Here is a 24,652-nt window from a genome sequence, read left to right on the forward strand (position 1 = left end):
GGCACTCATGCATTGACCTATTCTAACCTTTGTCCTCAGATCATATTTTCTGTGTGAAGTCTTCTAAGAAGACTTCAGTAAACCCTACAAATGATGTAAAGCCATAGAAAACAGGAAGTTGTTCAGGTATAAAGGTTTCAACCAGATCAGTTCAAGTGACACTTGAAAGTTCAGTGCTGCATGAAGATTTGATCTGGTGTACTACTGACAAGTAAGCCGCCGCAATTGTGACTGTAGCTATTACAAATATTGTGGGATAGAAACTGATTAGCCTTGTAGTGTATAGCTATGTAGTTGCTTGCAAACATCGATGTGTTGCCGAAAGGCATTTTTTCTGATGTTTAGCTACTTAAGTGCTCTTAAATCAAAACGTGCATGTGCATACTGCTAGATACAGTATGTAATTGCTTCAATGTAACTGTGCAATGTTCACTGAACAAGTTGAGAGAGTACAAATGCATGGAAATAGTGTGAAATGTGCATTGTGTATCTTTCTCTACCAAGCATACATGGCCATGACTACTGAGTTATTGCACAAGTAATTTATTACTTGATGTTTGTCATTTTCAGTTGATTTAATTGATGTTTCTCTCCAGCTGTATTGTAACCACTGATGCAATGAAATCCTCAGTAATGATCATTGTTAATTTAATGTTTTTTGGATTGCCACTGATATGTGCAAACCAACGTGAGTAGCTAATGTCCCCATAAATTGCTGCAGTTTCTTCACAGTTAATTTTTGCTTTGCAGAACTGACGATCACTCCAGTGCAGTTTCCATCCATCAATGATTCTATCAGAATACACTGCCACTTCAAATGTGGTGACAAACAATTACCTGGTGATATCAAAATGGAATGGTTTGATGGTCCATTACCAATGAAAGCAGCTGCAAATGGCATCTTAATTAAGGACAGCAAAACAGACACCATGATCAAGTCAACTCTAGTCTTCGACAAAATTCAGGATTTGCATTTCGGGCATTACACATGTAAAGCTACCAGCATCAAAGGAACAGCGGAAACAGTAACCACCTCATTACTTACAAAAGGTATGTCTGTAAATCATCAATGTAGAAAAAACAAAGGTAAAGAAAATCACATCCTGTAGGATATCCTATGGTACTTGTGATCAGCCCCATGAGAAGAGGAAGATTGTTTGATATCATTCAGCCTTAGGCACACCTGTATAACAAAATCAAAAATCAGACTAGCAGACAATTTAGTTCCATAGCAATACAAAATAGGCCTTTGAGGTTCTATCCCACAATAAATAATAAATAGTATTATAGCCATTTGACATTTCCTTTGTTCATTGCAGGAGCAAATGGTCAAGAACAAGTTATCATTAAAACTATTCGCCTCACAAAGCCTCAACAGGTATTGATGGAATGTGACACTCCAGACAACCAACATTCTTCTTGGAAAAAAGTTGACTTTAATCAATCAGTGGTCTCGATTAACTCAAACTCGACAAGTTTTTATCATAATGTATCATCTCTACTGGCAACTGGAAAGTTTATTTACTCCAATGACAACACTGTTTTCTGTATATCTTATGTTTATCCTGAAGGTAAGGCCACAGTGAGTCATAGCAATTTGTTAGCTAACCGTCTTAAGTTAATTTTCATAATACATTTTCCTCCTTTCATATGTATGTTTTGTATGTTACAGGTTACCAACAGCTCAAGTTCACAAAACAGCCACCATCTTCATTGGTTTATCATGACTTGTCTCAAAAGTTATTGACTTGTATCGTGTCATCATCACTAAAGCCAAAAATGCAGTGGTCGATGAACAGCAAAAAACTTGAGAGAGATGTTGTAAGCAGGGTAAATATTGTTGAACAAGTTGAAGAATTAAACTATGAGCTACAGTTACAATTCAATCCTCCCATTCCCGAAGTGGATGCTGGTAAATACACTTTCACTGCTGAAAATGAATGGGAAAAAATTGAAAAAGACATTAACATTACTTTTGACATTAAAATGGAAGGTATGATCTTTTCATTTAATGTATGTTCAAGAAACAATCTGTGTTATTTTTTTTTTAATCTGCAGAACCATTTCAAGTCCTCAAAATTGAAAGCCCAAAGTACATGATTGAAGGAGCTGATTTTACAGCTTCATGCTTGATTGTTAAGAAGAAATCAACAGTTGAAATACCCATAACTATTGCATTTGTGAACTTTGAAACCTCCACATACATTGTGGCAGGATATGATCCACGCATAGAACTTGTCACTGAAGGACAACAAACTACAGCAAAGCTGAGAATTAGTAGTGTCACAAGGAAAGACAGTGGCACTTACCATTGCATTGCTGTTTCCTTTGCTCACCAATCAAATAAAACAATAGTAACAGAATTCAAAGAACGTGAGTAACCACTTAGAATATATTGTGACCAACTGCTTTATGTTTTTTTCCTAAATATAGGACCAATCAAAATTATTGACTACTCATCTACTAAATATAGTAGCGAAGAAGCCAAGGACAATACTATCTCTTGCACAGTGCAGGTATTATACACCTCGGTTATCAACACGACGACTATATGGTTTACTCACCATACCAAGCACACACCAACTCGATACCAACCGACTACTACAAGTGTGGACATGACAAACATGCTCATCACTGCAAATCTCAATCTTTCCAGCACACATCATCACCATGGCATCTATGAGTGCATTACTAAAGCCACCTTATTAGAGAACCCATCAAGAATCTATAACGACTCAAGAATGTTACGCATTTCATCACCACCAATGGAACCAGTAGTCAAAACCATTAGAAGTCGTTCAGGTAAAGTATTGACATAGTACTCCCACCTTGCTGATATATAATTCTTTACATTTTCTTGTAGCTGGACTGGCATTCACAGTACAAGGTTCAAGTGATCATCAGTCCACAGATCAGATGAATAAGACTGTAGTGATATGTGCAGTGATTGGAATGGTTGCACTAGTACTGGCAGTCGTACTAGTGCTACTGATCAAAGCAGGACATAGATCAAAATACAATAAACTGAATCAGCAATATGTTTAGAATGTGTAACGATATGGACGTGTTGTTCCTCAAATCACAGGATGCTACAAATTTTATTTTTGTAATTTTTATAGTATTTTAATTTCATTACCCACAATATCTGTACATGACTTTTTTTCAATTAAAGACCTTTGCTAACACAACTATAAAACTAGTGGGAGAATATTAAAACAGTGTACACTTCAGTACTCTCAGCTATGATACATCATTTACCTAGTCTATCACTGTAAAATCCCTCAATAACATCAAACATAATCAGTGTAGTGATTGTTGCTGCTTCTTTCCACAATAATGAATATGTGGCAACAGATGGTGACAATACCATAAACAAAACAATGAATAGTGACTCCCAAGTGGCCATGTGGAGTCTGCAGACTTACTATACTTCATTCCAGACATAAAACGTGTGAAGTTTATAAAGCATCTGTCACTATTTGTTAATCTACCACTATCAAATATCATTCAAATAATTACCACCCTCTTAGGCCTATATATGCCAACAAGTATAAATACAATTCATCATTCTCATCCAAAAGAAACATCATACATGTAATAGTGTATTAGTGCAGTATGAACAGTTTTGGGCGTCAATTAGAACTGGATCATCTGTCCCTATACACAAACAAAAAGAACACTATTATTCATGAATAACATACACTACTTATATCACATCACTCAACACCCACTATTCTGATTATGTTTATCCTGGTAGTGATAGTAACACACGTTTATATGGTAAAGACATACAAATATTTATAAGCTTATAAAATCAGCCTCCACACCTCATCTTTAAGGGGGTGGAAATTATAGAGTAAAGGTAGAGACAGAGAACAGTCTATATTCATGGCATGTCAAGCATTTGTGTGTGTACATTTCTAAGTCTATCACGGGGTTCGTGATCTCATGTTAAACAACAGCCCACCCAATCCACTTAAATAAACAAAAACTAGTGTGTGTTTGGTTGCTATATCATTTCATGTAGGAATTTTACAGAATTCTTGAAGTATGTGTCATGCAACTCCCTGAACCCATAAGAAATGACAAGTTTACAAACAACGATCAGATGGGATAGTATTGCAACATACAGTATTGTCGCACCTTGATGACCACACTTACGGATGATATAAACAACATGCCTTATATCAATGAGTAATTTTTAAACTGACAGTTGGTAAAAGTACAGCCAGTGGGTAATTCTGTAAACAAGTCATGTTTATTTTAAAACTAGCCTAATAGCCACTTTAAAAGTAATTAACCAAGTAATTATTGTATACAATTACACACTCCATACAAGTATGATTAAACGAGAAGCCAGTAGGGGGGGGCTGTTACAATGGCAAACCCAACAAGGAAAATTGGGACAAATGTTTAATCTCCACGCACAGCTTTACCAGTTATAGACAATCATTACTACATGATAAAGCTACAACTTTCATACTGTATGACAGATATAAGCTGATGAAACGTGGATTCTTCAACTTTTCCCTTAGTAATAGTTAGCTGATGGCTCTATTTATGCCCTAACTTAACCCATATCATCTCATCACTGTCCATGACTCCATGTCACATCACAGTGCCATATAGTCTGCACCTCATTTCTTTCCTTCTAAGAATTGGTTTGTCACTTACAAAGCCTGCTATCTAATCAGTTCTAATACAATAAATATCAATATATCACACAGTGTGGGACTTGTATGTAGGAGTTGATATAAAAAACACCTTGTGTGTAGCGATGCACATAGAATGGCTTCTAGATTAGTAAAATAACGACTTTAAAATGTACTTTGCAACACAATTGGTGCTAAATAAAGTGAACCAAAAGTTTTACAAAGTCTCTAAGAGTGTATCAAGGAGTAAGACTGCACTTTGTAACAGGAAAAAAAAAGATTACTCAATCGTTTGGCAAATACTTTTGGGCCACAGTGACAACAACAGAGTACAATTACAGGTCATTGATATAGTATAAAGATCACAAGGTGTTTAACTCTTCACTATCCTATTCACCTGTACTCTAGTTGTCCCATCCCAAACTAAGTTATGTTCATGATTTAATATACACAATAGTGTAAGTCATATACATTGTATCACATATACTTCTTCAGTGAGTAAACATGAGCAGTCACCTTGTTGACTATCAACTATACCTTCAACTTTCCTGTCTGGCTGAGCTGTCTCATAGACATGGACAAAATTGTGGTTATTGCATCTTGAAACCAGAAAAATATCACTAAGCAACGTTGTTTTATCTTTACTATTGTAACAAGTTAAAAAACAATGGAGGTCATCTACATCAGTAGCTATATAATAATACTATCTGACATTTAATTCCTGTCAATATAACGGCTAGAAATGAAGCAAAAGTCACTTTGCGATTGCTACGCTCAACTGTAATTTTACATTCAACTATGTTCCACCCATTACACAGCATTACAAATGAAGAACAGTACGAGAAGAGCCACTGCAATCAAACCAGTCACACCATAGAAAATTAAGCAGTGAAGCTATGCTGATCAACACCTATGCAGTAGTGGAGAAAAAAATGGGACACAAAGGAGAACAAGGTAGGTCCATGATGCGTGCAATGTAGCTGCTGCGATTGGTGAAAAGGCACGTCTCGGGCTGAAGCAATGTCAAACAGTGAAGAAATCAAGCCAGTAACCTTATCCATAGACAAGTTATGGGGAGTATATAAATAGTGGATGGACTGCTGGAATGGAATTTTTCAAAGTTCAATATCACCTAAATGAGTACAAATATGAAAGTTCAGTTCAGTGTGCAATGTGGCACTGCCACAACAAACTTTGGCTTAAAATTTGTTTTCTTCTAACATAATTGTGGAAAAGGCTCATTGTAAATGCTTATAAGATAGTCCCATTTCACTTTACCCAAAGATTTTCGCTTAGGCTCCTAGGTTAGTGGTAAACACCTCGTACAAGTTCTGCCTTCTGTGTTCGCCCTCCAGTGCCTAACTGGTAAATAAATGAATACTTCATTGTGCTATTAGTCTTTTATACAAATGAAACAACACAAAGTAAGTTTGAAGTATCCCAAAAAGTAAAAAAACCATTGTGTTTCAACACACAAAGCTCTGTGCTTGTCCACAGTGTAAACATGGGACTTGACTTCATGTACGTATGGTCACCACTAAACCATCAACAATTATTATTACTACATCAAATTCAGTATTCGGTATTTTTAGAAAACCACTTCGGTATCTGAAAAATACCTTTATTAACTACTAATACCTAAATACCTCCCAACCCTAATTGAATGTACTTTTACAATGCATACATGTAACCAGCTAGCTAGCTAACTTTTTATCATTTGGGAACAAGGGTTAAGTCAGGAGTCTTCTTGGTATTCCCAATAAACTTGCTGACTTTACACTCATTACATTGGTAAACTTTGTCTATGGTGAGGTGAATCATGCTAAAACAGCTGACTTCAAGGGGAATCCTATTTATTTACTTACTTAAGGGGAAGGGGTTGTACTTAATTGGATGTAAAAACTGATATTGAATTTAATATACACTCCTGACAAGTTATGCTTGGCTGGAAACATTAGTCAGTGAAAAAATTCAAATAAATAAAATCAAAAAATAAAATTTCATAGAAACTTGTTGGAAGGGTTTGGATTGCTCTGAAGGCTTAGTTATGTCTAGCCAATACTGCCAAGCTGTTATAACAGATATGTATCCATATTTACCTTTCTCTTCTTGTCTCCTCCCAGTTCAAAATGTTTACAACGTTTGATAGGTAACTGCTTCTTCTTGTGACATGAGGTACACTCCATTTTCAATACTATCTTCTTTGTGGTCTTGGCCTGGAATAACAAACTAATATAGTAGGAACCCTTTTAGCAATGTACACAAACCAGTGATACCACAGCACAGCAGTCAACTGAATTTAATCACTGTATAACTGTTAGCATCAAAGAAGTAAAGATGCCTGCTTAACTATTTTAAAAGTCTTGTGCCCAGCAGGGCTTGCAGGCACAAAAATAGCGTAAGGAGTTGCAGAATTATAACCATTTTAAAAGCAGTGAAAAGCCATTTGAAATGTCTAGGAATAAAGTAAAATTCAGAAAAGTGCAATTTTCTAGAGGTGATTTCTTATTTTGTATGAAGACAAAATTTGGTAAATGTGTGCTGGGCAATATCCATTTATGTATCGTAAAAGGTATTTAACAATACTGTTACTGTACCGAATGAGATTAGAAAATACTTCCATACTGTTTAGAGTTAGATGACAGCTAAATTATAATCCTGTTTACCAATATGAAAGAGAACCTTCCATCAACCTTTTTTTCTAAAGAAAGTTCATTTGATGTTTCAAAACCTTCCTTCTTCATACAACTAATGTGCTTGATACTGTTGTTCCGGTCATGCACCAAAGCGACTTCATTTTACTAAAGTACCCATGCTTGGCTATGATCATGTAACTAGTGTCCTGAAATTGACAAGTTGACTTATAGTACATACTACACAGAAGTATCTTCTTATAGTGTCTATAACACTTTCTTACGCAAAATAAATATCCATTTCTCACACATAGGCTAATTTTAGTGTACAAAGTTTTGTTCGTGTGGGTATGGACATACACTAGAAAACGAGCTAAACTCTAGCTGTGGGAGTGTGCCTGGTTTAAAAATGTGTCTGCATGCTTGTGTGCCTGTCCACTCACAGTAGTCCTATATACTTAAATTCTAGGAAGGTAAGGTATATTGGCCAAGACCATACCCAAAGTATCTAACATCTTAACTATAGAAGCGACATATGTGACCGGATTTGTGAACAGGGGTCTTCCACACACATCCAATTTACCAACTTTGACGATTCATAACTCCAGGTTGGAAAGAGATGTATTGACTTGAAATTTGGTCAGATGTGAGCAACAACATAGCTAAATAGACGGTGAAAATTTCAGGCTAATACTTACTTGAACACTAAGTTACAGATGTGTGTGGAAGACCACTTTTCACAAATCCGGTCACATATGCTTTAGGGTTCATGAAAGCGGTTTATGTGGAACGGAGGTCACTACAAAGCATAACTTGTGACACTAGATAGGTAATAGATTTGTTGACCTGGCACCATTGCCGGCTACATTGCTATAACTAGTGCACAGAATTAATTAAAGACCTAAGATTTCATTGCATACTAGTGTATGAATAATTCACCTTCTTGTGAAATATAGGCTTGGTCTGACCACCATAACCTCTCTGTTTGCGATCATATCTCCTCTTACCTACGCAAACAAAGTAATTACAATACACACTCTAATTAATGCCAACCACACGTGAAAAGCAAATGCATTACTGTATCTGCACGACAGTGGTATAAACAAAAAAACACTAACCCATTGCGAAAATTCTGGCCTTTCCAGCTTTATACTGGCTAACTTTGTGCAGCGTATGCCTGCTACATTCTTTACTTTTACAGAACGTCTTTCTCGTCTTCGGAACGTTCACCTATACCAAACGAACAATAAAGAAATAAGTGCTATAATATACCCAAACACAAATCATGCAGAGTGAAAAGACCGATGGACAGGATTGAACGGATTTTCTTACCATCTTCTGTTCCTCCAATCCTGACGCCTCAAATTTGAGAGAACGCGCGTAATAAAATTATTAGTCTTATAGCGGAGGCGATTGGCGTTTGCCATGGCTTGTTCGATACTTGCTTCACAGTGTCGAAATGGTAAGGGCTTATAATGATGCAAAGAGTATACAGATACAAGATGTATATATTTTGCACAAAGGCTAATAGTAGCTGCTTCCGCCACAAAAGCTTGAGTTACATATTTTTGATACGTACACCATAAACAGTTTATGCAAATTATATATGTATTAGAAAGTAGTTTCTACTGTTCCATTTGTAGGGGTGTCGATGTTAAGACAGGGTTTGTTGTCCGAAAGGTAAGCGTAGTACGGGGTGCTTATAGAATGTATGTAATGAATTCTTTGTTGTTGTTTCTTCAGCGCTAGAGTATTGTCCACTTCAGCAGTACTGAAGGCAGATAATAAAGGTAGAAACCACACTATATTCTAATTAGAGAGCACCACGAACGCAACTGAAACCCTTCATACTAGTGTATTAATTGTTTCTATACTAGCACCAACACCAGAGGCAGCACCAGGGCCATTCTCTGCTATCTTGAGGGAGAAGACTGGTTATACTGGACCATGGGTGCTGGGATTAGGATTAACGGCTGTTGCATTGTCCAAAGAAATTTATGTAATTAATGCAGAGGTATGATTGTTTGCCATACTGTAAAGTGTGATTGTGAGAGTTTAGTGAATTTGGTGGCAAAATCCTCCAAAATACTGTATTGATATATCTACATTTGCTATATGCCAATGTGTTTTTTCATCTACAGTAAACAAGAGGTAAAATTCCTTCATGATTTTTACAAATTGACATTTCTTTGTAAAATTTTGCTTGTAAATTACTAACTACAGCTAATTATTCAGTATGCTATTAGGCTGTTGGTACCATTGATTTAATACCCCCCCCCTTAACATGTAATTCCGATGAGTTTAAAATTGTTCAGAATGTTCTAAGTAACTGATGCCTATTAGCAAGAGTTCATAATATATATATTTAGGTAAATATATATATTATGAACTCTTGCTATTAGCATTGTGTATAGGTGTAAGACTTAAAGCAGTCCTTTAACAAAGTACAGTCTCTTAACAAATTCTCTAAATAAATTATCTTTATAATGAGGACGGTCTGGCTTGATACGTAAAATCTGGAAAGAGAAATCCTCTTTATTAAACAGACTAATTACTGAACAAGGCTTTGGAAATTTCAGAACCTTCAAAGGTGGTTTTACTCCTTCAAAGCATCATAATCATGGATATTGGCATGTCTGGAAGTATGCAACTAATGTTGATACATTTTGGTAACTTGTTAATCAGGACACTTGAAAATAAGGCCACCTGTGCAATTTGGACACATCCCAAATTATCCCTTAACATGTAAACTGACCTGGAAAATCAGAACACCTTGATAATCAGAACACTATTGATTGGCCTAAGGTGTTTGTAATACACAGGTTTCACTGTATATGCAATCTAAACAGCTGTACTGCAACCTGCATGCAGCTGCAACAAAGTGTGAGACCATATGGGTGTAAATTTTGATCATGAATTACTAATATGGCATAATTAACGAAGTGTTGAAGCTTCAGTAGCTTTCTTGCAAGAAGCTTCGGAGGTTAAAATTTGACCTTCGTTCCAGCCTTAGTAGGGATCATGACGGTTATGGACTATTCTGGCAAAAAATACCACTCTAAAACCAGCCTCTTTTTTTTCCTCTTCATGACAGCTTGACAGTATTGGTCAAGCCTGCAGAACGATTTCAAATCCTTCCAACAGACTTTGTTGTAAAAATTCTTTACTGACTGACTAACCAACTAATTGATGTCTCCAGCCAAGCGTAACTTGACTATGGTTATGGATATGACCTTGATTTCTTCACTCTTTGATGTTGCTTTGGCCCAAGACATGCCTTTTCACCAGCTGCAGCTGTATCACAAACTTACCTTTGTCCTGCCATTCTTCCTCCACTACCAGATGTTGTAATGTATACATGGTGGCTTCAGTGGAGCTGGCTATCACGAGTATCATCTGTAATTTCTGTAGTGACTGAATTGATTGCAGAGGCACTTTTCATACCACTCTTCGTTTTGTAATGCTGGAGTTAAGTCACTGAATTGATAGCTACGTCTGATGGCAGCATTTTTTTCTTTGATGCAGTATGTGTTAGTTCACCACTCATTAATTATGTTGCAAAAAGTAAACAAACAAATGCAAGGAAGTATTAGAAATATTGTATTTGAGTAGATATCATAGAAATAAAACAAGAGAGGTCATCCACACCTGCAGCTGTAGTTTAATCCCTTCTTCGGTCATGGCTATGTTCCATATATGACTAAAGTAGGAATTAAATGTCCTGCAGGTATCTGTTCATTTCTATGATCCCTAAATTTCCGTACACTTGTGAAAATGTTGAATGTTTCTGGTAGTTTTGCAGTTATAATTTCTTGTTTGTACATAGACTGTAGCAGGGGTGTCATTTGCCATTGTGATTTATATGATGATGCGGAGGCTTGGAAAGCCAGTAGCCAACTATTTGGATGCAGAAGTTGAAAAGGAGCGACAAAGGTTGTATACAGGCCTCAATGAAGAAATTAAGGAGTTAGAAGATTCCATTGAAAGCCAATGCAGTGTGGAGCCTGCACTCAATACACGGCATGAACTGTATGAGATCCATCATGTAAGTTAACTCATCACTTAGTATCACACTTACTTGCTGGTATTAGGAGAACAATGCTATGGTATTGGAGACTGAGTTTCGTAGGCGTCAATCTGTGATGCGTAATAAAGTGAAGAAGATATTGGTTAGTGATGAATTGTGTAGTAGTATGTGTTCTGTTTGTAGTCACTCACCATACTGATGCACATTGTTTCTTAAAACAAAAAACAGACAAACAGAGACATTGAAAAGTGTTTGTGTTTCTGTCTGTACCTACTGTATCATAAGTTTGTGAGGGTGTTAAATATGTCCAAACTGCTTTATACTGGAGGGGTGAATTATTTAAAGCTTATAATCGTGATTACACACTTGCATTTTGACTTCACTTTGTATTAACTGTCTGACAGTCACAGTAGATGTACACATTAGTGCATTTGTATGTTAGGACTATCATGTTGAAATGGAAGAACTTCAGAAGAGGTTTGAGAAGGAACAACTTGTGGACTGGCTAGAAGCTGAAGTTAGGAAAGGAGTGGTCGGCAAGGAGGTAGTGTGTAAATGTAGTGATATTATGACAACTGTCATCAAATTGCTAACTGTTAGGAGTTGGTAAATTCTTAGCAGCAATTCTAAACAAAGAGGCCAACTATATTGTACTTTATTGCCATGCCTATAGCACTCAATACTAACAGTGTACCGTATAGGGGGAAAGTTTCGATGGGCGAAAGTTTCCCGGTAGAGGGCAAACAAACTTATTCATGGTTAAACTTTTGCGGTGGACTAAAGTATGGTGGCACCCGCTCAAATGCTTAGCCGTGCATATGTTGATAAGTGGGCGTGGCTCATGACGAATACGGTGCATACATACACTGGCACCTGATGATTGATAAAGTGGGCGTGGTTGGGCATACACACAGCAATGCACATGTCTTCAGACTGCAGCAACACACTTACTAAATGGATGTGATTCCACATATGACTAGCTACAGACAATCCCAATAAGTAGGTGTGGCTCACAAAAAGAAGCTGGGCTGCTGCAGAAATTTCCATGTGCATTCACGGGGAAACTTTCCGGAATCCACGAAAGTTTCACCCATTGAAACTTTCCCCCTATATGGTACATTTCACAATGCACATGTGACATGCTAACTATAGGTATAAGGATTTATTGTTCACCCAGTTAGCATGTTCTCTGACAAAAAAAGTTATTGTTTACACATCATTTCTGTATGGTGAGTTTTTATCTCTCTATTTTGTATATGTTAGTTGGGTTTAAGGATGTTTTCCATTGTACATTTCTTGTTGAAAGTAGTACTCTTGGATCAAAATATTATACTGAAAAATATCAACTGTGTCTTGTACAATTTCACCAGTGAAAACTGACTGCTTTGCAAAATTTGGGCTCATATATGAGGCTTGTGGTTTGCTGAAGTCTGGCTGTTTGTTACCATATACTTTGCGTCAGGTCCTTATGTTGAATAGAAGATTGTACACTGGTCAAGGTAGGCCATCATTGTTTAAGTGGTACTTGTGAACTAGTGCAACATTGGTGTTAGGAAGAATATCGTAGGATGAAAAGGTGATCTCTGACACCATGTGTCTGAACTATATACTGTTAAGTGGAAATTTTGACATTTTACCTTTTATCACTGCATGTTCATACAAAAAGTGTTTAATTATTATGTAGATAACATTGCTTTTATCTCAACGTTTCACATTCTTCGTCACATTTAATAGTATTCCTCCTCCACCAATAAGCATGTCAGGGTCCAAAGGGTATGTAGGTTCACTGTGTTCCACAACAATTGTAAAAAAAAAATTCTCCCCTAATAATATTTTATGTGGTCATTGTGATTTGGCGGTTTGTTTTGTTCCCTACAGGACGAGAGTGTTGATTACTGCATTGGCCAGCTGGAAACACTAGCAAAGGCAAAAGCTTAGTAACTGAACTGTTTTATGTTGACTTGCTCTGATACGAACATTGTATGATAATTTATTAGCAAAGTATTCAGAATATTGATGATATTTAGTATACAGGTTATTATAATGATTTCCACTTAACAACATTTTATTAACTGACATGTTATTACAACACACACAACCTAAATTACAGGGTATCAATAAATAATGCACTAAATATTGGCAACACATACATAAATAAGTGATGCAGTTCTTGGGTTTAATCAGTTAGACTGATCAGCTAATTACAACAGCGAGTTATACTCTTAATTTTGAATAAACACTTTAATACCGTCACTAACTATGGGGTGGTTTTTTAGAACTCGTTGATGAAGATCTGCTTTGCATTTTACTGGTGCTAACGCTACCAGGACGTAGTTTAGGGCCAAGTGGCTTTTTGACAACTGAAGAATCAGATGACCTGCGGGTTCCAGCTTGCTGTTTGGCAGCAGCTAATGATCTGGGAGGTGCCGGTGCTTTTGACTTGCCACTTGCACTATTAGGGGAACGACTAAGTGGACGGGATGTACCACTAGGTGGACGGGATGTACCACTAGGTGATCGAGGTGGTTTGCTACCAACAGTCTTGTCACTGACCGACTCCTGAATGGAAGGCAGCCCGTTAGGAATTTCCAGTGTATTTTGCTGTTGACTGGTAGATGGCTGGTCACTGATAGAAGGTTGGTCACTGCTGGAAGGCTCTTCGTTGTCTGACAATTCAGAGTCCACACACCTGAGTTCTGCCATCAGCTGGAGCACATCAATCCTCCCTCCCTTTGCAGGATCACCCTGAAAATGTATCAGTTGTTAAACAATGTAATTGCAATTCAGGAGTTACTCTAATAATACATACACAATTTCTAGAAGCATTTTTGGTTTTAAATTTGTTAAAGCTATATGGTGACCCTACTGTAGTGCAAGTTAAGTTACCGTTATCCAGCCATCATCCCTGACTTGTCTTGCTGTGACTCTAGCAGCAGGGTCAACCTGCATCATGTCCCGTATTAACTGTTTGCCTGTAATGACAATGATGCCTAGGCTGTTAGTACAGGTATTCAGCCTACCTGTCTCATGTATATCCAGCCATATAATTTCAGTAAACTTCAATTCTCCTTTGCAAATCATATCCTCTAGCACGGCAGGCCTGTCATCTCGAAAAGGAACATGGCCACACAGCCTTTCATGGAACATGTGAAGACACGTATTCTATTAATTCTATACTTACAGTGTGTACATGATGACTCCAATACTCCAAATATCACATAGTTTACTATACTCAGCTTTGTTCTTTAAAACCTCAGGAGCTGTCAGCAATCAAACAAATACACTACAAACATATACCATTCCATTACCCATGTAAAATAAGGTGCCACATCGACTATCCATCATTTGTTCATCACACCCAGCTACGCCCCTCATGTTAGAGAGGCCAAAATCAGTAACCTTTATGCTAAAGCCTGGTCCAAAGTCTGCAGTAGTCAGTAGAATATTTTCAAGCTTTAGATCTCGGTGTACCATATCTACACAATAGCAATATGTGTAATACTCACTGTACTAAATACTCACCTCGATCGTGCATGTACACCACTGCATCGATCAACTGCTCCATCACCTGACGAGTTTGCTGCACCAAAACACAAACATCATTAAACAAAACCCTTTATAAATACATTAGGTTAAATGTATCATTTACAGGTAAAGTGTGTGCTTCCCACTGATCTTGTTAACAAATTAGGAGCAGAGCCCAGTTAATAAAAGCCAGCTGATTAGCAACACTGAAGGCTGCGGCTGCAGCAGTCAGAAAGCTTCAAAATAGACATGGAAGTAGGGTACAACTATTGTAAGAACAGGTGCAACAAGATAATTCCAGCTGTAGAAATAGTACATTCATACATTGAAAGGTACATGCATAGAGAAAAAAGAGCAGAAGAATAAAAGGATAAAACGGTACTTCTGAGTGTGAAGCCATTGCACATCAGTACAAATCATGTGGTAACAAATGAAAGCCGACATGGGAATCCATGTACAGAATCCGGATTTGTTGTCTTTGTGCGGCATCGAATGAACATATGTTCGCAAGCACTGGCAGGGTTCTTGCAGCTGATGATGTTGAACGATTTCTTGTAGTGATTCAGCCGCAGCCGATTGTAACTGATTGTAACGACTAGTAAAACGCAACCTCAAAGCATCTTAGTGACATAAAGAGCCATCTTGATGTACTTTCAACTAACTTACTAGCTGTCCTTTGAGTAAACAAGTATGTAACTGATTAACTATGGTATGCTTGCATCTTCCACAAAGCGGGACAATAAAAAGGACGCAATTCTTTTTACTTCCACAGTGCAACACTACAAACTACATGCATGATAAGAATACTGTGACGTGACAAACAGAATGTTATCCGCTTTACAGCAATATACCGAAAGGCCACTGCAAACACTTTTAAAATGATGCAAACCCTTTACGACAAAATATTACACATTAGTGTACCTGCTCTGTGAAGTGCCCTTTAGCTTTTAACAGAGTAAGTAGCTCTCCTCCCTTACACAGTTCTAGCACTAAGAACATTCTCTGCAACGATACATTAACAAACACTTTATAAAGGACGCATATACCAAGTAAACAGCTTAAAACGTAACAAAATTACTGAAACAAAAGTTTACCTTTGATGAATCAAAAACTTCAATTAATTGAATAATGTGAGGATGCTGAAGGTGCTTTAAAATTTCCACCTCTCTTTCCAATAGCATGATAGCAACACTTCCCGGCTACAGTGAAAAATAGTACAATTTTCCCATTAGAACAGTATTGACAAGTATCTACATTCGTAACCTCGCAACACTTTACACCAATGTGACAAAATTAGATAACAATTAAAGGAAGAAATTGTAGTTGGCGAGCAAACAGTGTTTATGCATTTAACTGCACATTTTTGAACACTGTCGGTTGAACAAAGCAGTCGCCAACTCACGACAAAAAAGTCTACACGATAGGTGAGAAAAACCTCGTTGTTGCTTACAAACAAGCACTCTACACCTAGACATACGCGAGTACCACCAAAACAGGCTTACCTTTTCTTTGTGAATAACTTTAATGGCAAATTTCTGGCCAGTTTTCTTATGCACAGCTTCTCGTACCACGCCAAAACTTCCTTTTCCCAATACCTCGCCACTCACGTAGCATTCCTCTATCTGGCGTTCGTCCTCCACCCTCGTGTGAGGAACGCTTCGCTCGCTCGGGGAATGAGATGGTCGATGCATATGCAACGACATTCTTCTCTCTACTGAATTCCCGTATAATTTAGGTTACTATTTTATTGCCATAGTAACGTTTGCGCACATCGGTTACGTGACATTTAATACAGCTACACAGGTTTTATCGCGTTTGGCTGGATTTAAACCCACAAAACCGTTGGTGCGATATTTCTGCAAGGCATTATGACAGGTACGTGAGAAATAATATCCAAAAATTACTTTTGATATGGTAACTAAAACCTCCTTGGTCTAATAATGACATATTTTATACTGTATTATCCTTGTAGGCTGAGAAATCATCTTTGATGTTATAGCTCTTGATCATATAATCATGCTTTAACAGGTGAGTCTTGATACGTTTACATTATTTCTGTACACGGGTCATATGAAGCTACCTACTTTAAAAGTTGTTGTTCAGACCTGATCAGTCTGTTTTTCATGAATATGCCGTAAAACAAGTCAAAGTGGAGAATTGTATATTTCAATGGCATGATGACTGAGTTACCATTTATCAAATAAACACTTGAATTTCTCATCACAATAATGCACAAGCTTCTGATTTGAAGCAATCTGGGTATCAAGCTGTAATTAAATCATACCATAGGGTAATTCCCTAGCAAACACTCTACTCGGGTTATTTAATAATATGTAGTAGCTGGCTTCACCCTCTTGTAGTATATACATGTATCCTTTGTTTTTCCATGAAGATCAAAGAAATCAAACTAGTAACTCCAACACTACTTCATTATTGAACTGAACATTTCTGTGTGAATAGCAGAACATTAAATGATTACAATATAGTCTGTTTGAAAGGTAACTTGTGTGTATAAAAAGACCACCTTGGAATGTATATAACTAACTAGTTATGTGTATAATGCACACATTACATAATGACAAAAGTTTAACATTTCTATTACAAACCATATTATGCGGTCTGGTATCATTTTGAGGTTCTCACAACTACCAGATAATAATCAGGTGGTTAAATGGGTAACATTGATTTTACTTATAATTATCTCAAAGCTTACTGGTTTGATTTGATTACAACTACTTCAAAAAGGAGAACAAAGACTGCATTGTTGAACCAGAAATAAATGCTTTATTGTGTAGTGAGGTTACAATAGTACTGATTAGAGGTTTGTGCTTTTTTGGCCAAAAATATCACCCTAAAACCAGCCTCACAATACCTTCATGGTGCCTTGGCAGTATTGGTTAGGTATAACCAAGCCCAAATGTGCCTTCAGTGTGACCTGAAACATTTCCAAAAAGTTGCTACTTATTTATTTCGTGGAATTTTCTACTGCCTGCCTGCCTGCCTGCCTGCCTGCCTGCCTGCCTGCCTGCCTGCCTGCCTGCCTGCCTGCCTGCCTGCCTGCCTGCCTGCCTGCCTGCCTGCCTGCCTGCCTGCCTGCCTGCCTGCCTGCCTGCCTGCCTGCCTGCCTGCCTGCCTGCCTGCCTGCCTGCCTGCCTGCCTGCCTGCCTGCCTGCCTGCCTGCCTGCCTGCCTGCCTGCCTGCCTGCCTGCCTGCCTGCCTGACTATCCCAGCATAACTCGATAGCAGCTAAGGATACAGGCTTGATTTTATTCACTGTTTGACGTTGCTTCAGCCTGACTGGTCCTCAGTACATACTGAATGGACTTACTTCTTAAACAATAATAAGCCTGGTGCCATTCCTTCCATTCTTAATGTGGTATGCGTGTGTTCACCAGTCATAATCGATAATGTTACAAAAAAGGTAAACAAACAAGTGTATGTAAGGATAAAATAAGAATTTTAGGTAAAAAGGAGTAGTGAAACAAGGGAGGTCACCTATACCTGCCAATCCCTAATTCAGTCATGGGTATAGGGATTTAATGTCCATTAGTACAGTACTGCTCAAATGTAATGTTGTCTTGCAAGAGTGCGATTAAAAACTCACTAATTAAAGGGCATGGAACCCATTTCACTCACGAGTATTCATCCCAAACAAAACGGAATGAATACTCACGAGTAAAATGAGTGCCACGCCCTTTAATTAGCAAGTTTTTTAATTACTTGCACTCTAGCGAGACAACGTTACATTTGGGCGGTACAGTATATCTTCAGGTGTAGGTAACCTTGTTACTTTTTTCTATGATCCCTAATTGAACTTAAAATTCTTAATTTTTTCTTATGCTTGTTTAGCACAAACAAACTCACAAAGCAGCTGTAGCTGTTCTATACCATATGGGTATTTTGTGCCATACGCATATGGTACATACCATATGCATACAGTACGATTTTCTGTACCATACGCGTACGGTATAGGCATACATGTATGGTATGTACCATATGCATATTATGCCTCTTCTCAGTGTCTTCTAGCCTTGCCATCTGATCACCTAGCTACAATGATCTACCTTTACAAGCATTTCTAGTTGAGTAAACTTAGAACTCAACATAATAATTTGCTTAGCTGTAACTATAAATTTATTCATCAGCACACACATACATTTTACTCCTTGCCACGCCCATGCATTTCCCACTATAGTCCTACTTATGTACCTAAATCTTATGTACATGATCACACGTTGTCTGCAGAACTTCATGAATGGTACTGTGTATGCTACTTTATAGCTATCAGATGCATGCAGATGGTCTTTTATACTCAATTATAAGTGTGACAATTTACAACACATTTGGGTAAATAAGCAAGGAGAGCAATTACAACGTGCATGGTAGCTAGTAAGTTCTAACTGAATTATACATATACTGCTTGTGCAAAGCTAACAACTTAAGAAATGAACTTCGTAAGTGTCATCAGTTGTGCAACATGGCCCCTTACTGTCTTAACATCTTTATATATCTGCTATACTCTTCTTCTTAATTACTATACACATCAGTCTTAGAGTAACATGTCTAATAATACTAAGCTACAGCCAGATTTACATTAATTCGCAAACTGGAACATTGCTTTCTCTACAGTTAAATCTCTTTGCTACCTCCCTCAATGTTATTGTATCAACATTAAATCTCTTTGCTACTTCCCTCAATGTTATGTATTTGTAAAGACACATGTGTGGGTATTGTTCTAATTGTAGGGAAGCGTAGGCTCTTGGGCAAACCATGTATAGGCAGCACAGACCACTGTATATAATATTATTAATCAATAACTAAAAGCACACAATAACAATTAACTCTTACAACTTTATACAGTACGCAATATTTATATTACAGGTATGCATAAATTACATCGTATTACATCATGTCACATCATTACTTTATATCATTAACTCTATTACAGGTATTTATTATTATTATTATTATTATTAACACTTTACAGTGACCAGCACTGAAGGTCTACAGCAACATGTGCTGCAGCCTTAGGATTATTAAAGAGTAGCATTATGTAATAATGGCCTGATTGTTGAAATTTCATTGTATCAATTAAACAATGGATCATGAATCCAATAGGAAGCAATATATGTGTAGCAATTGCAATTGCAATTGCAGACTATGGAATAGTACACCAATAATTGATCTATCAGTCCCATCAAATAAATTTATATTGAAAAATTATTTTGTACTTAGTATTACTTCTCTCCCTGCTCCAAATTAATGCTCCATGATTCCTGTTTTATATGAACTCAGTATTTCATTATTTAACTATAGGATTCTTCCTATATACTCCTTAAAATTTAACCTACTAGTAATTTATATGTCCAGCTACCAATGCTAGTCACTGGTGACACTGGTAGACCCACAGGTCTGAAAGTATTATTATTTAATATTGCAATTATGTTGTTGTAACTAAACTTTGTGCACAATTCTGTAAAGCATTAATTCAAAGTCAGCTATATAGCTTTACAAATACATGATCAAGTCACTTGATGACTGTAGTAGAATGCTGCAGATGGTCTCAAGCAAATGTCTGGTCCAATTCATTCATTCAGCAGTATCAGTGCTTATTCTATGATTTGGCAGAAGTAGCAACCACAAAATTCATAAAAATTAATAATATGTCATCGTATGTAAAGTATGCTTGTATTGTACTGAGTCTGCATGTGGCAAGGTTTTGGCGCAGTCTTATTTGTATTTTTAAGGATAAAGGCTTGCGCTTGTCCTGTACACCCATAAAGTATGTACTTAGCTATATCAATTATTACACAAAATCAAATAGATGTAATGACTGTCCAACAGTGTTTTAAAGAAGGAGAATCAGCAATAGATTGGGACAATGAATTCCAGTCATTGTTTACTGTGTTATTGTTATTATAAAAAAAATTAGATCTTGTGTATAGTGCTCAAATGTTCACTTATAAGTGTAATCTTGCCAGGGCTCCTGTACTGTCCACCCTGTGGGTATCAGTGCATGCTACCCCTGAGTCTAGACCCCTGCAGTTATGTTGTATATTGTCCTAACAAAATAAGATGCATACATAACTTGTATCATGCCATCAATATTCTTTTATTTTAAATTGCATAATACAGGTATGCATCATGCAGTAAAGCAGATTATATCTTAATCGCAGTAAAGCAGATTATATCTTAATCGCAGTAAAGCAAAATACATCTCAGCTCTAGAGAATAGAACAATCAGATCAAAATATGACTGCTCTATTAGAGTATCTCGATCTTCACTGAACAGAAACCGCTAAGCAAGACTAGCCCTTCCCCCTCCCCGAAAGGAAATGAAAGCAGAGTGCCATCCGGCATAGTCAATAGGTATGGCAGTGCAAAAACCTTCTGCTTGATATTATACGCTTACCAGGTTAGCTATACTCATATGGTACAGATTGCTGTACCATACGTGTATGATATATACCATACGCGTACGGTACAAAATATGCATATGGTATAGAACATAGCTATGTGATCAATTAATGGCCAAATTCTCAGTGTCCATTGGGAAATGGCCAAGTCACCAAATCACATAAACTACTATATCTAAACCACTACTCATTATATACTAAGGAGCCAGACTATGTTGAATATGTGTAAATGACAATAACTCAACAACAACAAAGTTATTACAGTTTACAATTTGGTACAAACCAGTAAACTACAGAATTTATATTATAACTCTCAAGTTTTGGGCACTATCCTGTCATTCTTTGCTGGATTCCTTTTGGATTGGTACCACTTAATCTGCAAATCTTTTGATCTGGGTTTGGTGGCGATTCATTATAATTAGACTACGGAAATTCCCTTTAATATCCACACAGGCTAACCTTGAGTTTGAGATCGTTTCATACGTTTATGGCATACTAATAAAAGTCTTAGATAAAATAGGATTCTCATAATTGAACAACCACTTTTTCTTTGAAGGATACAATTAAGCTGTGCTGATACTCTCTTATCAGTGTGTCACTACAGTATTCATACAAAAATGTACACAATGGTCATATATAGTAACAAGTGCATTTTTGCACGGGTGCAATAGTATTCCACCTTCTTTATATATATAACTGCATAGATGCTTGCATGGGAACAGCATAAATGCCATTATTGTTATCCCAAATTATATTTAACACAATCCCATGTCACTTTTATATATCACTCACAATCTTACTCCATGACCAAAGAGTAATCACATTAATTGTTATGTACCAAAATACATGATTTTATATACAATGTTTGACATCTATGTTGTTGTACACTATTATAAAGGACATGTTCCATGTTCTTGAAAAAATGCTTTGTACACAAAGAGATATACCACCATATAAATTCCAATCTTCTGGTATGCAGTTATAACAAGATAGTGTATCATGCAATACTGTCTGGGATAAAGCAATTGACTGTCGACTTCATGTGTCTCCATTGATATCTTTATTATGAAATAATGATTTTCAACTTGAAGACACTCTAACTCACAAGGCACACTTTGCATAATTGAATAGTATAGTGTATAAAATCAATTAAAGTAGTGAATCAGGAGGTATATGAATGGTGGTATAGTACAACACAGTTATGTGAGAGAATCCTATTTGCTGTTATCATGATTTGTTCAATGCCAAAGTAGGTAACTATACCATCATTAATATATCTTTTGGTTCACTACTTTGTATACTTTTAGTCAAGACACATGGTAGTGTGTTGTGCGGCCAAGAAAGCCAGCGCACCACACCGTGAGTATATTTACAGGAAGAAACAAAACGCGGTTTTCATGCATGCGTAGCTCCATGTTCCCTTCTCGAATTGGAATTATTTTTATACTGCAAATGCCCTCCCCCTCATACCAAATTTGAGCAAGATTGCTTAACACGATCGTGAAATATAAGCCTTCAAAATTTGGCTTAATTTCTTTGTTTTTTTTCTTCTTTGTTTAGGGGGCTCGGAGGGCTTAGATTATTCTTTTTGCACACTTTACAAAAACCATTATAATATGCAAATGTGTAGTTCAATTGTCTTAAGCTATCGAGGTTTGGTACACTTTAAGAATGTATTGCGGCACAATCACGTACCAAGTTTATTTCAAATCTTACTAATAGTGATAATAGAGCTATGGACAGTTATTTGCATTAAAAAAAGGCCGACTTGTTGTCATGCCTACAGGGTAAAACCACTTATGGGAGTAACTTTAAAATTGGTATGCATATAGGTTAACCATCATAACTCAAATCTTTTGTGGTTTAAAAGAAATTTCATTGACAGCTACAGAGTTACAAGGCAAAAACCAAACAACTGTAAATCGCCATGTCAAAATACTCTAATAGAACGATCACCGCGGGGTGATAAAGGTGCATAATAATTGTCGGGAAAAAATAGTTACTGACCAGTGTTCGAACCAGGGACCTCCATACTGAACACCCAAATCCTTAACCACTGAGCCGCTGCTATCACTGCTGATCACCTCACTTTATTTCCACTTTATAAATGATAGGCTAGTTCATAATTTCATAAATCTATACCAATGGAAAATCTAGAACATTCTACAAAAATTATGAAAGTAGCCATGTCATGTGGCCAAGTTCAGCCAGTGTGGGCGGGCAACATACTCGTTTTATGGAACCAGAAAATGCCGTTTTCATACATCCGTTGCAGCCTCTTTACAGGTGAGACCCGGCCTTCGATATGCAACTGCTAATAATGAGGAAGGAGCTCGTGTAGATGTTTATGCTTCAGCATTCTGGGGAGGTAAGCAAACATCTGAAGGCATTTTTTTTATGTCCAAGTTAAGGTAGTTGCACCTAGTACCCAAGTATCCTCACCATAGTTTATCCATGTTTTGAACATGAGAAAAACGGAAGTATGAACAACGAAAACCGAAATTGAGATGATTATGATTAAAGTACTGGTAAAGGCACCGCCTGTATACCAGATCAGCACATAACAGTACAATTAACAATTTATACAAAAGTAAATCTAAGTAATTATCTAATAAGGATTTAAACTATTTACAGAATTAGTGTTAACTACAATTGTAGGCAAAGTGTTCCAATCATTAATTAACCTATTAAAAAATATTTTGATCTACAGTTTAATCTTGAATGATACTTAAACAGTTTGAACTGGTGTCCCCTGGCATTGGAGTAGGTACTGTATATAAAGTGGAAAAATCTGAATTAAAATAGTTATTGAGAATCTTGTGTAGAAGTATCATGTCACCTCTGACGCCTATGAGTCAAAGATGGTAACTGAAGTATTGAAAGTCTCTCCTCATAGGGCTTGTCTCTAACTGATGGTAGCAAACGTGTAGCCCTGCGTTGGACTTTTTCTATTTTTCTTTGATCGAGAACCGAGAACAAAGAAAGGCCCCCATACTGCATTGCTATATTCAAGCGTAGGGCATACCAAAGCTGTAAATAATTTAATCAACATATCAGAATCTAGATAATCGAAAGATATCCTGATCAATCCCAGTAAATGGTTGGCTTTTGCAGCAACCTCTGTGGTGTGTGAGTGGAACTTAAGTTGGTGGTCTAAGATAATGCCTAGTCCTTTATGGGATTCGACACTGTCAATAATTAAGCCGTTCAAATAGATGGGTTCTTTTATCCCACTTGTATTTTCAACATTAAGGAGTCAGTCGTATGGGTCATGCTGCTCAGTACTGTATTTTACAGAAGACTTGCTCTCCTTGCTCTCCTCTTCAGAAGGAGTAGTGTCATATAGTCCTGTGATGTCAGGGTGGTGGCAAGGGGTGCTGGTAACCCTGGTAATAATAA

The 24,652-nt window shown here is 37.0% G+C and overlaps 4 protein-coding genes and 1 long non-coding RNA gene across 5 annotated transcripts; 3 read left to right on the top strand and 2 right to left on the bottom strand.

Moving 5' to 3' along the window:
* The first annotated feature begins 172 nt into the window (after positions 1-172).
* On the top strand, positions 173-3,183 carry LOC136260838 (contactin-6-like). Its single transcript, XM_066054717.1, has 8 exons — positions 173-211; positions 597-688; positions 751-1,050; positions 1,320-1,571; positions 1,673-1,993; positions 2,059-2,373; positions 2,434-2,802; positions 2,864-3,183. The coding sequence occupies exons 2-8, from the start codon at positions 619-621 to the stop codon at positions 3,043-3,045; spliced, it is 1,809 nt and encodes a 602-aa protein (XP_065910789.1). The 5' UTR covers positions 173-211; positions 597-618; the 3' UTR covers positions 3,046-3,183.
* Positions 3,184-3,549: 366 nt separating this feature from the next.
* LOC136259890 (uncharacterized) lies at positions 3,550-8,670 on the bottom strand. Its single transcript, XM_066053446.1, has 5 exons — positions 8,618-8,670; positions 8,404-8,515; positions 8,225-8,292; positions 6,752-6,868; positions 3,550-3,657 (listed from the first exon to the last, which is right to left on the bottom strand). Exons 1-5 carry the CDS (start codon positions 8,618-8,620, stop codon positions 3,637-3,639), a joined length of 321 nt encoding a protein of 106 aa, XP_065909518.1. The 5' UTR covers positions 8,621-8,670; the 3' UTR covers positions 3,550-3,636.
* On the top strand, positions 8,609-13,334 carry LOC136259889 (ATP synthase F(0) complex subunit B1, mitochondrial-like). The gene is made up of 8 exons (XM_066053445.1): positions 8,609-8,747; positions 8,929-8,965; positions 9,029-9,075; positions 9,163-9,299; positions 11,112-11,330; positions 11,377-11,454; positions 11,755-11,856; positions 13,191-13,334. Exons 1-8 carry the CDS (start codon positions 8,711-8,713, stop codon positions 13,248-13,250), a joined length of 717 nt encoding a protein of 238 aa, XP_065909517.1. The 5' UTR covers positions 8,609-8,710; the 3' UTR covers positions 13,251-13,334.
* Positions 13,278-16,589, bottom strand: LOC136259888 (serine/threonine-protein kinase 33-like). The gene is made up of 9 exons (XM_066053444.1): positions 16,340-16,589; positions 15,932-16,036; positions 15,759-15,839; positions 14,835-14,892; positions 14,621-14,788; positions 14,494-14,572; positions 14,333-14,445; positions 14,199-14,284; positions 13,278-14,057 (listed from the first exon to the last, which is right to left on the bottom strand). Exons 1-9 carry the CDS (start codon positions 16,538-16,540, stop codon positions 13,566-13,568), a joined length of 1,383 nt encoding a protein of 460 aa, XP_065909516.1. The 5' UTR covers positions 16,541-16,589; the 3' UTR covers positions 13,278-13,565.
* A 3-nt stretch (positions 16,590-16,592) lies between these two features.
* Positions 16,593-17,437, top strand: LOC136259891 (uncharacterized). Its single transcript, XR_010703383.1, has 3 exons — positions 16,593-16,712; positions 16,810-16,865; positions 17,230-17,437. It is a non-coding gene; the product is annotated as an uncharacterized lncRNA (long non-coding RNA).
* The last annotated feature ends 7,215 nt before the right edge of the window (positions 17,438-24,652 follow it).

This window comes from Dysidea avara, chromosome 7, assembly GCF_963678975.1.
Source record: "Dysidea avara chromosome 7, odDysAvar1.4, whole genome shotgun sequence".
Classification (NCBI taxonomy): domain Eukaryota; kingdom Metazoa; phylum Porifera; class Demospongiae; order Dictyoceratida; family Dysideidae; genus Dysidea; species Dysidea avara.